This window comes from Molothrus ater, chromosome 4, assembly GCF_012460135.2.
Source record: "Molothrus ater isolate BHLD 08-10-18 breed brown headed cowbird chromosome 4, BPBGC_Mater_1.1, whole genome shotgun sequence".
Classification (NCBI taxonomy): domain Eukaryota; kingdom Metazoa; phylum Chordata; class Aves; order Passeriformes; family Icteridae; genus Molothrus; species Molothrus ater.
This window is the reverse complement of record NC_050481.2, coordinates 57,413,995-57,431,693: the sequence shown is the minus strand read 5'-3', so window position 1 is coordinate 57,431,693 and position 17,699 is coordinate 57,413,995. Positions and strand designations below refer to the sequence as shown.

Sequence of the window (17,699 nt, the reverse complement as noted above, 5' to 3'; positions counted from 1 at the left end):
TTGACCAGTCTTTACCATGAATTTATTATTTCTATAGCTTTCAATATCAACATGGTTAGACATATTCCCATTTGATTAATTTCAAATGAAAAGTGGAAGTTATATTCCCATAAAAATATTTTTGGCTAGAACTGAATGTGAGATGACCTGCAGCTACTCACATAGCTGTAGGCACAAACAGGCCTTGGTGAATTCACAGCACCAAAATCCTCCCTGCTCAGATGATCTTTAAAGGTCCCCTGCAACCCAAACCATTGTGATTCTGCAGGTTTTACTGCACATTGATGATAATCACAGTTAGTACTGCAGAGCTCAAGGGTAAACTGGGGGAACATCCTGTGCCAGGTACTGTGTAAACAGGAGCTACATAAGGCTACACTGCTCACTGCAGCACAGTGAAAAGACAGCTCAACTCTCATTTTATTCAGCCTGGGATTTTGGCCTGCTTTTATGAAGCATCTTTCCTCCCTAGCTGGAGCATCTCATCTCTAGCATTCAAATAAGCTTTTATTTACAACTGAATTCAGGTAACTCCACACAACTCTCTCTTGTGTTATGGCAGAGTACCATCCTGAGGCCTATTTCTGTTTCAAACAGAAAAGTGTTAGGAAGGTGTGATAACAAGTGGTGTCCTGTATTTCCAAATTAACTGGATTACTCCTGAAATCTTGGCTTGACTAGCTGTCCACATTGTTTCACAGGACCAGTAATCCACAGCTCTAGCACAAAACACATTTTATCATTGGGGTTAAAGAGATTTACCTTGTGAGGCTCATTTACACAGCTAATTACATTACTGCTTTGCTGAATCCTTCCTGCTCTCATCACACATGCAAAATGCCATCTGCCCTACTAAATCTAACTAGCCAGATGAACTCTTAATTTACCAATGCAATTTGTGAAGAAATATTAAGTACCTCTGAGGATCTCCAGTTAAGAAAACATAATCACTAACTCCTGCATTGCAGGAGTACTGTGTCTATAGACCGAATATCTCATTACTCTCACAGGAAAATGAGGTTATCACTAAGTATGCTTCTGAGAACTGCTCTACAGAAAGAGATAGCAAAAATAATAGAGATTTAAAAATTATCTGTCTGGCAATTAAGTACCAACAGAAGTTAATTACAAATTCTTCTGCCAAGAAAGCTTTTCATATCTAGGTGACAGGAAAATAGCTGGAGTAAAACCTTTGGGAATGCTATGCTTTCATTTCACTCAAAAAATTCCACTGAGCCAGTTCAGCTGTAGTGCAACTCCAACATTAATCAAATTATGCCAGAAATCAATGTCTTTTTATGCATAAATATAATATATTATGGAATTATACATAATATATTAGGTTTCTATTCTGAAAGGTCTCAAACAAGCCAATAAGAACCATGACTGAAGCATTCATATTGCACTAAAATAAGATTTTTTCCAAACAACAGGTGAGAATTACGTAGATAATACAAATGATCAATTAGTAACTACTTTATTCATATCTCATTCTCTTTCATAAAACAATATTTCAGTCCATTCCTGTCTATCTATAGATAGAGTCAATGGACTCCATATACATTGAACAGTTCAGAACCTCTCTGAATATAGGTCAATTAGCCTGACATTAATGAACTAAAATGACTTCAAACTAGGGGGTTTTTTCCTAATTATGAGTCACACTAATGAGTATCTCCTGCAAAGCCAATAAAACCAGGAAAGCCTTTCAGACTTATCAGAGACAAAAACCTTCTAGGTATCTTAAAGCAAGTTTTACAGCAAGTTCAGTTTACTGACATTTTAAAATACTTGCTTTGACTTGAATGGGGCTTTGGTTGTTTCCCCAAAGCCTCTACCATGGTCAGATTTGGCTCCCACTGAAGAGATATTCTTTTTAGGGTAACCCAAGATTACCTTTGGTCCCCTTTACTGTCCCTGCCTCCATGAGGGCTCTGCTCACTCCTGCTGGCCCTAATCCCACAGCATCACTTCCCTCAGTTCCACTGCAGAGCAAGGTGAGAGCTCAGCCCTGCTGATGGCTGTGCAGAATCCATCATGCATGGCTGTTGACTGCACAGAGGGAGGTGCTGACACACTCACTCTGCTCACCCCATGTGCTCTGTCCTCTCTGTGCACAGCAGGAAGAAAACTCACTGTGTAGGACAAGGGGGAAGTCTCACAGACAAGGAGATCTTCCCAATTCCCACACAGCAGAGATCACTGTGGTGCACAGATAAGGAATCTAATCCAGGCATTCACTCATATAGTCCAGACTATTCCTTTCCAACTTCAGATTGAAAAGCTTCACTCCCCTCTTCACAGTATTTTCCTAGACAGACCTGGAACATAGCCCCTGTCCTTAGAAGAGAACTAAGAAGAAAACCTCAGCCTCCTTAGACAATTTCTCCCCCATCTTTTTAGGCAAAGTCTCTCTATATACAATTCACTTTTTTCTTTCCATTGAGTTACTGGGAACATCAGGTTGATTCAGCTTCCACCCTCTTGATCCTTTCAAGAGGCAATTCTGACCCTCTTCTCTTTGAGCACAACTCCTGAACAACACACACATCTTCCCTTGCTTCAGTAGCCCACACACAACATCACCCATTTCCATTACAGAGGTGGTGAAAGGAAATTCTCTGTTCAACCACCCATTCACGTGCACTAAAGAAATAATGAGCAAAAAAATCACCATGCCTTTTGGACAAGAGAAAAACACAATTAAGAAAGGAACTTCACTGCTGTACTTCATCACTAACGTGCAAAATAAAGCCCTATAACCTGTTATTACACCATGCCCAGAAAAACTTGTTTGAATGGAGGTCAAAATCCAACAAGTACATACTAAATTGTTGAAGTATTTTAACCTCTCATCTGCTATGGCAATCTGCCGAGTCACCCTCTTCATGCCTTCAGCATGCAGTTTCCTCTCATCAACATGATCCCTGTCCATTCCCATTCTCTTACTCTGCATTCTTTAATTACATATTGTTATCCTACCACACTCTGGCTGTCACAAAATTCAACAACACACAGTATGACACAAGCAAAAACACAATAAATACATTTTTAAGGTCTCGGCAGATTTGTAAAGCATATGCTGCTTTAGTCATAACTGCAAAGACAAGCTACCAGATGGTAGAAGGGCACCTTAGATTATACTGCATGCAGTGCAAGGATATGAGAGACAGCAAGGGAGCAGAGATGCAATATTAAGTAGGTAATGAGGAGATGAAAAGCTATGAGCAGGGTTGAAACCTTAGAAATGGCCTAACAGGGAGAGCTTTAGCCAGAGCACAGGTAGGACTAAGCATGGTAGAACTGCTGAAAACAAGGAACTGCATGGCAGCAACAGCTTCCAAAGTAACTGGAATGTGAAATTAAGGAGACTCCCTTTACACCCTTCCTAACAGAAAACAACACTGGTCTACTGAAGAAATAAATTATACAGCAGTGGATCAGATAAAAGTAACAGCCCATGAACTTAGTTCACGCACACAAAAAACACTCCCCATTTCCCAAAAATGGAAGTTAGTAGTTAGGAGGACCAAACTGGTACTTCAAGACCTCCACAGGAAATCCTCACACCACACAGCTGCCCCAAACTTGAGGCTTTTAACTTGAGGTTCCTCTTCAGCACAGTCACATTTTCTCCTTAGGCACATTCTGCTTTCCACTGACACGCACAGACAACGTTAAAGAGCCTGGCCAAGGAAAAGGTTTGAAGAAAAAAGAAACAGCCACAATATCAACCGTTACAGGATGCATGGAATGAAAGATTTCTCCTTTGAAAATAACCTTTACAGGGGCCTTCTAGTTGTTCCTTGCTACAAAGGAAGTTCTGTTCTTGCTGAAGTTTTGGAAGAAGAAAAAAGAAATAGAAGCCTTTAGAAAAATCCTTCCTTAGGAGGCTGCAATGAATTTGCATGCATCACGCAGACACAAAATGGAGTTGAAAGCTTTGAAGAAGTATTCCACACAGAAAGTACATTCTCTCTTTTTCTGAAGGCAACAAAACTTCAGTAGCACACTGTTTGTGCCATGACAGCTATTTTTTGCCACTTGCTTTGCTTGCAGTAGCTACCTCAAGTTCTCCCTAGGCCACCATCTGGTAAGGATTTACAGCAGATTACAGGCAGAGATTTACTTGGTGCACTCTATGTCAGTCTGGTTTAGCACACTGCACAGGCTCAGCAACTTCTTGATTGGTTGGGTTGTGTGGACATAATGGACTTGTTGATCAAAGTAGTAAATATTTGGACTGTAGGAACAACATTTTTTCTCTTCCTTTATCTCCTCAGGAGTTGCTGTAAACTGAGGAAAGCACAGAAAATCCTCTCTTGCATAACTTGGATTATTGGAAATATGAACACAGATAATTAATTGAGAATGACATGCTGGAGACCTGCTGACCAGATTACCTCAGTGACTGGCATCCTGGCAGCTTCCCTGAGACTCCTCAGAATTCCCTTTCTCCACTTCCCCATTTTTGCAGGAGCCACAACTTTCCACATATGTTTGATAACTGGGGCATACATATTGCTTCAAAGCATTACAGAGACCACTACTTCACTCAAAAATCAAAGCAAGAGTAAAGATTGCTACTCTGAAGAGAGCTCATTAGGCCTGATGCTTGGATTTATTTGGTACAAGTGCAGGCACCTTCCAGCTGAGTTAAACTGCCAAAGCAATACTTGATAGCAGTAGCAATATTCACATTCACAGCTCTAATCACATTTTGAAGTTCACCAAATAAGTAATTTTGTACGTTTTCTGTCAAAAGAAAGAATCTGACTATGTTATGATGCAATACAAGTCATAATTTAATCACACAATTGTTTCGAGTTAAGAAATTTATGTGCTTATTGAAAAAGGTATCAAAGTAGGTTTGTGGGGCTTTTTTATGCCTGGCAGGCTTACACTAAAATGTATTTACTGATAGATTAGTCAGCTTAAACTACACTGACTGACATTTGTGGCACCTGGTTTCTCTTCTAACATGAAGATAACTCACTTTTGGAAAAAGGAAGAAATATACTCAAAAGCTTTAATACATATATGGAAAATTTCAATACTGTTAAAAGTATAATTAACATTTACACATTTGTTTTGCTCCAGCAACTTTTGAATGCTGCACATTCACTTGGAAAAGGCACCACTGTGGTTACAATCTGAAAGTTACACAGACCATCTTGAGAAAAGATGAGAAAAAACAATAGTGAGAAGAAGGGAGAGGAAAAAATACTGATTGTCATTTTCAATGTAAAGAAAATTGACTAGCAGGACTGTGGAAAGATTTCTTGCAAAGATCCATCAAGGTGTCCTTACTTCAGCTGACATCATTCAAGAAAAAGCCATCATTGAGCAAGACTTAGGGGTTTATTTTTCTGTGAACAACCACCTAAGCAAATCACCAGAGAAATTTAATAGTGCTAGGCTGTGCTATCTTATTATGATGCTCTGTAACAAAGAAAAGAGAGCTCAAATGACTGTCTTTCCAATAATGGGCAGTCTCTGTACAGTACTTCATACGATTAACTCAAAATGCTTCATAGCAGCCAAAATGATAAAAAAGAACTGAGAAGTCCCTTGGAAGCTTGTGCAAACATAATTCCAATAAATTCAGTGATATTCCCCCCCACCCCCATCAGTTCCAGAGCTATAAGTTAGAAATGAGAATGAGGTTCAGCACTATGTGGATAGCTGTAAAAATTAAATGAAGGGGCAGGACAAACAGCACAGTAGTAGCCACTGCTAAGCTGAGAAAAACCATGGTGCCTCAGTAGAGCTGCCTGAAAACCCAAAAGATGTCTGCAGCTGCTGGTAATTTTCCAAGAGGTTCATCCATGGTGCCAGACACTGTGGCTGATTCAAAACCTGTTCTGTCCCACTTCACACTATAGGAGGTGCTGCAGGTATGCTCTGCAAGTCTCACACAAGCTATCATGCTTTTAGTGGTACTAAAAGTACAATGGAGCTAATTATCTAAATAAATGCATTTCCAGAACATAGTACTTCAGCTTTTAAAAAAAAAAATATGCAAACCCCACCAATGAAGACTCTATTTAGTATGACAAAGAAGGCCATGTCCATTCATTCTGTACTCACACCCTTCCCTTCCTTGTAGTCAGCACCCCTGGATTTAGTTGCATCCAGAACTTATCCCCTGTATACTGAAGCAGGGAATGCTGCTGATCAGCCCTCTGGCTACACCTTGTGTCTCCCACTAACATCCACAGACAAACAGACCAGGGTCAGGACAGTTTTAAGGATTGTCCATGCTGTAACTATCAGCAGGCTTCCTGAGTTCCTCAGTACTCCACACAGAACGTGTCCAACCCACTGGCCAGAGATGTTCCCACAGACAGAAAGCATGTAGCTGCCTCATCTGGAATGGGGAGAAGGCAGTTTAGATTGGGGAAATAGGAGCTGAGTAGCACACAATAAGCCTCTTTAATTTTGATTATTATTGAACTCCAAGAGGCATGGCTGTTTGAGGTACCCTGCAGGAATTACCACAGCCATCTGTGCTAATGCCACTTTCAAGTACCCTTCCCATGGAAAGTAACCCAGTGCCCTCAAGCTCTGCCTGAGGTTTGTTTTTTTTCTAGTTTCTCCCTTCTGTCCTAAGTGTTAAAATTGTAAAGTTGAACTGATGTTTTCCAATTGCTGTCAAAGCATGTTTTTTCTCCTAGGCAGAGCTGGCAGGCAGAATTACAACAGATCAGGGCAAGCACTGAGGATACTGTAAAGAAAGAATTCCAGCTGGGCATAAAGAGCAAGAATTTCACATTATCAACTATGCTATACTGATTAAAAAATTACTTCCATATTTTCCCTAAAATGCCTCTCTTCAAAAGAGGTTCCTTGTTTACATAATCCTAAAGAAGTCAGCAGGAAGGCATCAGAGAAGCCTTAACCTTTGCAACTGCAGTTTTCTGTGGTAACCTCCAGCAGATCATCTATATAAACCTCCCCTCCCTAAAACCCCTGTCTCCTCCCTGCCCACAGAAAGTCCTTTTGACAAGCAATCTGTTACTCTGCCATTCTGAATAAATCAGGGGAAAAAGAATTACTCTTCTGATGCCTAAGAAAATTAAAAAGCCAGCCTTAAATCTGCTTCAGAAATGTTCTCAGACTGCTCCTCGCTTACATGGGCACGTCACCAAGCAGAGCAGCTCTTAACTTCCCAACACAAAATGAGCAGTGATTTTTTTTTTAACACTATTTCCTGAAATGTATATGAGTGGGCAGAGAAAAGAAGAGGCTAAATTATCTCCTATCTTCCTGCTGCTCCATCTTCCCCAGTATTTCCAACACTGCATACAAGAAATTTCTTTCAATATATACCTGTATTTCCAAATAAAGGAGCACTGTTATCCCAAATCCCCACCAACACTGTATATAACACCTGTCACTGCATTTTGCAGTGCACCTGTCACACCTGCATTTTTGATATTCACATTTAAGCCATTATTCTAAATTCACACCACAGCTCTACTCACAGCTGTGGAAAAACACCAGAGGGATGGAGGGAAGGCACTGACTGTCACTTGACAACAGAACTGAGCCAATCCAACAGCTAACTTACTAATGGGCAGATTGCTCTTCCCCTCTTCTCTGTTCCTGCACCAGTTCCACCTGTGCTCCCAACCCAGCTCCAGGATGTAAGCTTTAGGAAAACTAACCCACCAGCACAAGGGGGTTGCTATCAATCACTAGCTCAAAAAAAGTAGTATATCATATCCTAACTAAAACTGAAACTTCACACAACTGGAAAAAAGGATATCCTAAATTATGTTTTTATGAAACATTATAATGGCTGTAGGTACCTGTGCAAAATTTTGTGGTGCTGGACTGTAGCACCTGCAGAGTCAGAGCCAGAGCACAATCCTCTCTCACAATCCTCTCAAATTCCTCTCACCTTGTGCAGACATGCTCAACATTCCTGGGAAAAAATATTAAGTTTAAAAGGGCACTACCAACTACAAATAACTGGGCTTAGCTCCAACATCCAGACATACACATTTGTTCTTGTAGGGGAGCTGTGGAAGACTTATTATTAACAGGAAGCAAACTTGAAGTAAAAATGAGCACTGAAGAATTACAGAAGGCAGAGAAGCGAGCTTGACACAGGCACACACAAAGTAATTCTGCCTTACTAAGTTTAAGTGAGGGGGTGATAAAGTGTTTTGATTACTTGCTTTAGAGCCTCAATACAGCCAATAGATTTACAAAGTCAGTATCCTAGGTTCTCATCAAACCTACCCAAAACAAAAGGGTTTTGCATATCCATTTTCTATTACAGCTATACTAGCTACAAATACAGTTTATTTTCACATCAAGTTACAGGTTTCTTCTTTAAAATATCTGGAAATAATTTAATTACTGAATACACTCATATGATTTATTACTGAGATAACACAAGACTAACCTGCTGAACTTCACAATCTGCAGCTGCTTTAAAGGCTGAATAGATAAGGAGAAAAAGACCAAAAGGGGTCAAACACAGGACTTGACATTAAAATATTCAAGTTCTGATCCTCAGTCTGATAAAACTGTTCAGCAAGCAAGATTCTGCAGTCAGAAAGAACTGAGAGGTTTAGTCCAGGTCTAAAAATCATCTTGTTTTTGTTCCCCACAGCAAACAGTACATTTAACTCTTCACACTATCTTTTGCCCAGAATGTATCTGCATTCAACAGTTGACTTTTACATTTAAGTTGAACTCCTACTTCAGCAGAAATGCTTATCTAGAGCAAAAGTCAGAAGCTGGAGAAAAGCAGTTGTAACTTAACTGGTAAAATTGTTCTGCAGTATGTTCTGCTACAGTAGGGTAAGGTAAACAGGATCATAAGTTTTTGTCATATTTCTCCTAAAAATAGGAGCAGGAGCTTTATTCCCTGCTTCTTTCCTTTGTGAAGGCTTCATATTTTTATTACAAGACACAAGTTGTGAAGCCAAAGATTTGTTGGGCACAGCCTGCTGGCAACTGGAAACTCAGATTAACATTCTCTTATTGCAACTAACAACTATTTCCATGGGAACAAAGACAAAACTATGGTAATTCACAGCAGCCACAGCATCATACTGACCATGCCCTGTCCATACCAAGTTCATATCTGGTGGCTTCCAGCACAACAGATGACATGCACCATCTCACAACCATGAAGTGACAACTTTATCAATAAATCAATGCTACAGTTTATGAGAATTTTTATGTAAGAAAAACGGATTATTTGTTTTGTTAGATGTCCTCCTTCTTAGCTAAGTGATAGAAGGAACTTGTAATTTTCCTATTATCATCTCTTTAAGTGGTGTTATTAACAAGAAGGAAAATGATGCCTCTATCCTAAACAGTCCTCAACAAAAGGAGTAGCAGCACAATCATTACCATGGAGGAACAAAGGCACACTGGGATTAAAGTCACCTACTGAGCCTCAGGTAGCAAACCAGTGACCAGTCTTTTCCACTCTTGTGTATCATTAACTCAAAGTGGAGGCTGCTTCCCTGAATAAGAGCTAACTCACTCCCATTTACAGCACTACATCATCTGGTAATGAGTACAAAAATATTTGACTGGTGGAATTGAAAGCAGAATCTATTTAGACTCACTGAAGCACTGCAATCAGATATCCTAATTCACCTCTTCTGAGCTAGTTTCTTGCCATATCCAAAGAGCACAGCGCTGGTCTTAAAGATTCAGCAATTTAAAAAATCTTAAAGGCGTTACAGTTCCTTGCCCTGGTTCTGTTACTGTATTTTACATGAGAACTATATTTAATCTGATTAATAACTTACTTATTAAATCTAAACTTAGATTAAAGTTATATTTCCACAAACTTGACGGCATGAACAAATTTAGAAGAGAATAAATAATTACGTAGATGTAATAAATAATTACTCTTAGATGTAACTAGAAAAAAACCATCTCACAAAATATTTCTTGACTGATTTTTTCCTTTAAGTGATTCAACTGTTGAGTCTTAGCAGCATGCAATTAAGAATAACACTTCCCAAAGACTCTCAGCTACTTAATATCTTTTTTTATCATAGCATAATAATATAGCATAAAGGTGTATAGTGTATGTATAAATATATAGTATATATTTATACAACATAAAGCATAAAAGTATGAAGTATAAAGGCATACTTTGGACTGAAGGACTATGAATGTTATCCATCAGAGCACTATCAGAAGATGACTTACAAAGGCAGGAGTATCTACATGCAATTAGACAATCCTATGACTTCTCCTCCCAGGTAAGAGTACTAATACATTGGAAAATTGAACATTGAGTACTCCCAAATATTAGGAAAAAATATAAGCCTACCAAGATCAGAGGTCTAAGTGATTGCTGCCAAGGCTTACATACAAATGATACTTCTCTATGTTGTGGTTATATGCAATAGATTGGGGCATCAACCTGGAGCTAACTGTTCTGAAGCACCAGTCCCATCAGAACCATGAAGTCTGAAATAGAAACATCAAAAGGCTTGATTTCTGTGCCCATTTGTCATCATGTTTATTTTCATCTCTGAATCAGAATTAACTCTATTTCAATTTTAAAAAACCAAAACAAAACACCCATTTTAAATATGTAACTGCACCATTAATACAGTGAATGTGAAAATAGAACAGCATATGGCAAAAGAGATTATGGGGATTAGCCAATTAAATGGTATGACTCAAACCAACATGATCTGCCAAATCTGTGCTTTGCAGTGCAGTATGTGGGGCCATGGGAACATGACTTCACTTAATGCAAACAGCAAAGGCAAAGTTCTGAAAACACCTGATTTGGCAAAAAGTATCTTCGAGGAAGTAGGGAAAAGTATGAGATGTTCAAAGCTTACAAGCTAAGAACAAATTCTTGACTTCTTTAATGCTGGAGTTCACAATACCAACTTGATGTAAAACTTATTACGAGCAGTCCCACCAGAAAACAACCTTGACCATAAAGTCTATACTCACTAATTATTCACATGCTTAGGACATAAGATATTAATTTTGACATACAAGACTACAGACCAAATTCTTAGTAATATAAAAAGACAGTAAATGTCTCAGTGAAATCAAGTTTCCACAAGCGTAAGAGAACAAAACATTCAAGCAGAGCTTCAGGCAGGGTGGAGGCCTGCTTCTAGGAGCTGAATGCAGATGGCAATCCTCACCATCAGGTCTCACAGAGACACAAATAGCTCACCTGATCATTTAACAGAAGGAAAGAGGCAAAAGAAGCAGAGGTATCTGGAAACAGTGCCTCCTAAAAGTGAGATTACTGTCACCTTCATGCAACTGCCCTCATTACACCTTGTGCAAGATCTGCTCAAAACACACATCCTGCAGGAAAACAGGCCATTTTTCTGGCCTGTTTTCAGAAAGGCTATTTTTTCTGGCCCATTGCAGAATAATTATTCTGTTGGTTAACCCCTGGGATGCTGAGTGCTTGCCCAAATAGAATTTATTCATTCAAGTTCAGCTGAGCTCAATCTTCTACAGTTACGTCAGAGATGCAGGAAGAAATGTCAAAAATCCCAGCAAACAGCAGTTCACAGATATTATATAGATATGTGACCCATTACACTAATGAATTTAAGGCTTTATATTATTAAAAGTTTAAATGTATAAATTGAAAACTGTATTACAAAATAATATAAACATCTTTTATACAAAGTTGCAGCTAAACCACCAAAAGGAATCAGTTTCAAACCAAAGCCATTCTTCTATTTAATTACAGGTTCACCTTGATACAATTTTAAATGCCAGTATTATACAGAAGCATTAACACTTTTAAGAGCTAAGTGAAACAAAAAGCATGTTGAAAGTTCAGTTGATAAAACTACCAAATCCACAGTTTCCAAAAGCAACTTTTGATCAATGCAACCTCAATAAGGTTGCACACACTTCTCCAACATCTTAAGTTTTCCTTTAGAAGGGACAGATTAGTAAGAAACAAAGGGAAAAAAAAGTCTCATTAAAACAAGTGCAGTTTCAAGTTTTAACCTGACAGCTTTCAAAGGAACAAGAAACTACACATGGCTATGTAATGGACCTGCTCTTACATAAAACTTGACCATGGATGCCCATATATAGAAACATATGAAATTTATTTCAAATTTCCTGGGCTAAATCTTATAATATTATAATCATCTGACTGTTTATCACAGTGTGAAAAATTCAGCTGTCTCTTATGTATTTAACGGTAAATACAAAGCAGCTTATCCTCTAGTTCTATCTCATGCTGCTTCAGTTAAGAAAACAAGCCTCAAATCCATCAGTGACAGCTCTGAGATTTGTAAGCAAAGTTCTGTGAAAGGTCACCAACATTTCATTTTCATTAACAACCTCCTCCCCATTATGCTTAGCAGAAAAATATTCTCTTATACACAACTGTACAGATTTCCAAGCCATAGCATATGCTACTTACAAAGCCCTTCATAGATTTTACTTCCTGATTATGGCCTTGGTATCAACGACAGGGTGTTTCAATATAACAAATCAATATAACAACATCAATAACAAATCTGTATTTTAAACAGAAATAGTTTATCCACTTACCTTGAGGAAAAGTATTTGGCTGCACTAAGTACAGGAATGCATGTACTATTTTAAACAAAATTCCTATTGCCCCAGGTTCATGGTATGCACCTGTATCATAGGTCTTGGCTGGTACAAATCCAAAATCCAAAGTTCCAGGAGGTGGTTTGTATATAGGCTGTACCTCTGAAATTGTACTTCCACAAAACAGCAGCAGCAGCAAACAGAGTTCCACAGCCATAGCGAGCAGTATTCATAAAACTGGAGGTAGAGGTATTTGTCCAACCAAGTCTAGAAATCTTCAATACATTCACTTGAGTAGCAGCTTTCTAGCCAGGACAATGCTGGTGCACTCTCACACCTTCAATTCTTCAATGTATTTTTACTTCAGAGTGGAACAGCAGCCTCTTGTGAAAATGACTCAGCGCACCATCTCTGGCAAAAAGAAGAAACAGCTCATTAGCACATGTGCAAGCAAATAGCAAAGTGCAAGACAACCTGCAATCTTCTGTGGAAATTGAACGTATCAACAGCTGCAAAAGTGAGCCTGACAGGACAGGGAAGAAAAACATTTTGAGGCTTGTGAATAATATCTTATACTACATACATTGTACTTGAAAGAGGTGGAAAAAGAATTATGCACAGTTCCAGGTCAGTGAGTTTTCAAAAACAAAGAGAACGTTGATACAGCTCCAAGGGAAACAAAACTAAAGGAGCATTGCATGAATTGCGCTTCGACTAAGTGCAATATGTCATGTCACAACAATTACACAATGCATTTAATTACCACCTGATGGTTCTGTAGTTGATGACACTTATTACAAGTCATACCCTGTACTTCTTTAATTTACACCTTTTAGCAAAACCTTCAATCCTAGATACTCTTAACTGTTTTCCAAGATTGAAGAAAAAAATTATACATCACTGAAAAGTTACCAAAACAAAAATAAAATCCAAAGCCAATGAGACATCACCCTCTTGACAGATGACAATGGGCATCAGCAATTACTTTCTATTCATTCAAGCTATCCCAAAGCTCTCCTTAGGAACTGGAGAAGTCAACGATTTTTATTTACAGCTTGCTAAAGCTGACTGTCATTAAGATGACTTTGGATGGTTAAAAATGTTTAAGAATATTCTGAATCTACAAAATCACATCAGCTTAATCTACCACTACTTAAGTAATGCAAACAGAAACACTCCTGGCTGTCCAACAAATTAAGTGACCATGTCTTGATCTACAAGAAGCCAGGTAAGACTCCTTCACTTCGGTGTGCAACAGCAGCCTTTGAGGAAACAGACCAAAACTGACCAAATAAAAGGCAACAGAGGAGCTGCTGCCATTCTCTGGTTCTGGAGGCTGCATATACCTGATGGGTGTGCCAGTGAGCACAGCACTGACCTTCCCACCCATCAGCCCAGCTTCTCTTTGGGATGCCTTTGTTGATTCCCAGAGTGCCGTGGCAGGGCCATGTGGGAGCACACTGCTCATGACAGGACATCACTTCCACCCAGAGAGCACCAGCTGCCTTCCCCAAGCACAGCTGGGCCTCTGCTGCCCCTTCCAGCAGCACTGCCCAAGAGAAAACCTTTCCATCTCCACCTTGGTATTCAGACCATTCACCAGCAAGAATGACAGCAAAATAACACAAACACCTCATGGCTTCAGTCAGCCCAATGCTATGCCAACATCTTCACTTTCAAGGTACTTCCAGGTCAAAGAGATGCTAGAGACAGAGACTTCAAACCTGTAGTAAGGTGAGACTTAAATCTCTCCATGCTCTACAGTCTCTCTGGTTAAACACCAGCTACCTTTCTGAAAACCAGTACTTTGCAAGAATTCAAAACCACATTGCAAGCTTGTTCAGTAGTCAGTGCTGCCTGAACCCAAAGGATAGGTCAAGAAAAATGTGGAACAAAGAAATACAAGATCAGACCAAAGACCTGGAGACTGTTTTGTTTCTACAATGCTCAAATGAGTTAAGAGGGAACACTCAAACCTATCTATCTTTCTTCCTCATGGCTTATGAAAACCAAGAAGAATGAACAGTAACAATGCTATGATTAGCACAATTATCCAACCCTGATTCGGAAACGTGATGTTAACAACCCCTCTGAAATATGCTCAACACAAGCACACAGTAATTTAGAACACATAATACCATGGAAAAGAATGTTCTGTTAAAGATTAATGAAAGAAAAAAATAGTTCAAATCCAAAATATTCATTTTCCTCCTTTAATTTTTTTATTGAGACTAGTTTTCTTCAGCCTAGAAGATACTTTTTAGTGAAGTTTTATCATATGCACATCTTGCTCTAAGGCTGAACATGGAATTGGTCAAAAAGTGAAAACTGCTTAGGCTGCAGTTTACTATCAAATCTCAGGAAACCTACAGTACAAAATATCACAAGACCACAACTAGACAAAAAAAATCATTTTGCCTTTGTGGCAGAACAGTGAAAATTGTGCAAGTTTGATACACTACTGTTCTGATGCCAAAATTACCTTTGTTTTTACATATATTCCTCATATATATTCATAGCTCTGGACTATTATTGTATAGCTATATAGTTTCCTAGCTAACTCTAGTACTTGTCCTCTTACACAAATTCCTGAAGGCCTGGTCTGATCTTGCTTCTTCTGGGAATCAAGGGCCAAGCCACCCTCTCAAGACAATTTCTCATGTGTTAGACATAAACAAGGTACACCTAGTAGCAAGGAAAGGGAGGGCTTCAGAAGGGGTCAAACCAAGAGGGGAATTACTTCATCAACTGTACTTCTGTTTGGGGATTCTTGTCAATTATGCTAATTTGCTAAACTTATAGAAGTTTAAAAGCCCTATAGCTCATAAAAGCCCTATATCACATGTACATTTTCAATGTAATTTCAGCATGCATGTCAGTGTGTTGTGCATCTGGAGAGACCTTCATTACATGGTAACCACTTTTTATCACCTTAACCTTGTTTGGCTCTTGATTTTAGGGACTCAAAGGCAACAGTTCTTTTTTTTTCCCTTAAAAAGAGATTTCAACATTTTTTCTAAGTCAGGTTGAGTTTTCTGGAGATTTCTGAAGTACTGAAGTTGCAGCACTTCAGTGAGTCAGGAGAAAAAGCTCACACATGGTAACTGAGCCTTGATTCCAAAAGTTTAGGAAACAGATGCAAAAGCATCCCTTTCAGTGAAATGTTAGGTGTGGTTGAGAAAGATGAAAGTGATAAGATGATGTCTTCTCTAACTGGTGCCTTAAGGCAAAGCTCTCTGTAGTGCCCTGTTATATTAGAGAGAGGGCAGAAGAAGATAAAGTACACACACAGCTTTTTTTTTAAGATTTTAGATTAAAGACAATTTAAAGTCTATCTAATTACACAAACAGGCAAATAAAACAGTTAAAATGTTCTCCCAATACAGGAAAACAATGACTACACCTTCTAGAAGTAAGTAGTCATGTATTAACCAAGTGGGCATTTTTAAGACAAGGACAATCCCTGTACTGAGAAAACTAACAATGTTTAGTGGAAAAACCTAAGTTTCCAATTCTACACAGTCTTCAGTCAAGCTTTTATAAAATTCAAGTGAATTTCCTGCAAATCAACAAATCTGCAGACTTATAACCATATTCTCTTCCTCTCCCTTTGCTGGCAAATATATCACAGTAAACATGGTATAGACAATCTATACTGGGCAATTCCTTCAGACTGACACCAGTTCTTCTCTATGCTACATAAAACACTCATTTTCAAGGTTACATTAATAATAATAACCAGGAACTTGCAGAAACACTACAAAACCTGTAACTTAAGATGCCTCTGAGCATCTAATAAGTATTCAACCCACCAAAAAATAACTCAGATGTAAAAAGCTCCCAGCAGTTCTCCTTTTCTTGATATCTAAAAGAAACTTAGCTGGGAGCTTATTAGTAAATATGCTAGACAAACAGCATTAAAGAGGAAAAATCTGTCCCTGAAATCTGTAATTCTGAGAACCTCAGAAATTACATACACAGGAGTGACACAAATAAAGAGAACTGAATAGCAGTTTATGCTAATCTTCATTGCAGCATGTGGGCATCTCATTTCCTCAGACACAGTGTGGCATCACTACAGTCAATGAGTTACAGGAACTGCCAGTACAACTCTCCCCAAGTTCAAGTAAACAGTGAATGAAGAGAAGCTGTGTGAAATTCGGAAATGCTACAGTAATTATTAAATAAGCTACCAATTTCATTACTGCACACCCTGTGAAGTACTTAACAAGTTAAAATAAATTAAAGATTTTCATTATTATGTGTGGTTTGCAAATGGCCATTTGGAACAGACTCAAGCTTTTGCATTTTATTCTGTGGCTGACACTAATATTCCATATGTACAAGTCACTAAGCATAACTCCTGGGCTTTTAAACACTACCTGTGGAGAACACCATCACTCAAATACGCAGCAGCACTATCATCTCAGATATATCCTATCCTGTTACTAAAAGTATTTTCCAAAACCAACCTCTGCTTTAAGTTAAACAAGGGAAAGGAGCTGGAGTTTAGTTCAGCAACTTCCATGATACGCCAAGTGTGAATAACAGAGCTCAGAGGCAGCATGATGTGCAGCTCTTTGTTCCAATGGCACTGGCCTCCTTCTGTTTAACACCACAATCCAGGCAAACACAGCACTGCAGTGCAGCGATGCAACCATGATTAACCCCGTGAACTGAAATTCAATCAGCCAGGGGCTACACTGCTAAAGCTCAATGGGGATGCCTGCTGGCAGTGAACCAGGCTGGGCTGTGATGGTGGTAGGTGCAGTTGTCCATAGGAAGCCCACACAAGGTTTCTGAGTACATATGTTACATTTTTTTCAATCACACATTTGAAAATCCAAGTCCATAATCCCTGTCCACCATACCAGCAACCACCAGAAGTGAAATTAAAACAGCCACAAAACAGAGTTACAGGCAGACTGAAACTCCTAAGTAGGAAAGAAAAACCCCAAAAAACAACCAAACCCACACCACCACCTTCCCATTCAAGAGACCCACAAGCAAGCCCAAGTTAAGATACTGGCAGGATAAAAATATATTGTTTTCTGTTACAAAATCTGCCTAGGCCTACCAACAATTACAACCTGTTGCCATAGGACAACTGAGAAGCAGATAAACACTAAACACCAGGGACTGCAGAATAGAAC

General features: G+C 38.9%; 1 protein-coding gene across 10 annotated transcripts in view; it reads right to left on the bottom strand.

The window, feature by feature from the left end:
* PROM1 (prominin 1) overlaps positions 1-17,699 on the bottom strand; it is a 62,836-nt gene that overhangs the window by 43,177 nt on the left and 1,960 nt on the right. For all 10 annotated transcript variants that reach the window (XR_008508326.1, XR_004980094.2, XR_004980096.2 and 7 more), the window contains exon 2: positions 12,544-12,957. Coding sequence is in view for 4 of the 10 variants with exons in the window: in XM_054514629.1 (XP_054370604.1) it covers positions 12,544-12,763 (220 nt within the window). In the remaining 6 variants the exon portion in view is untranslated. The remainder of the gene's footprint in view (positions 1-12,543; positions 12,958-17,699) is intronic.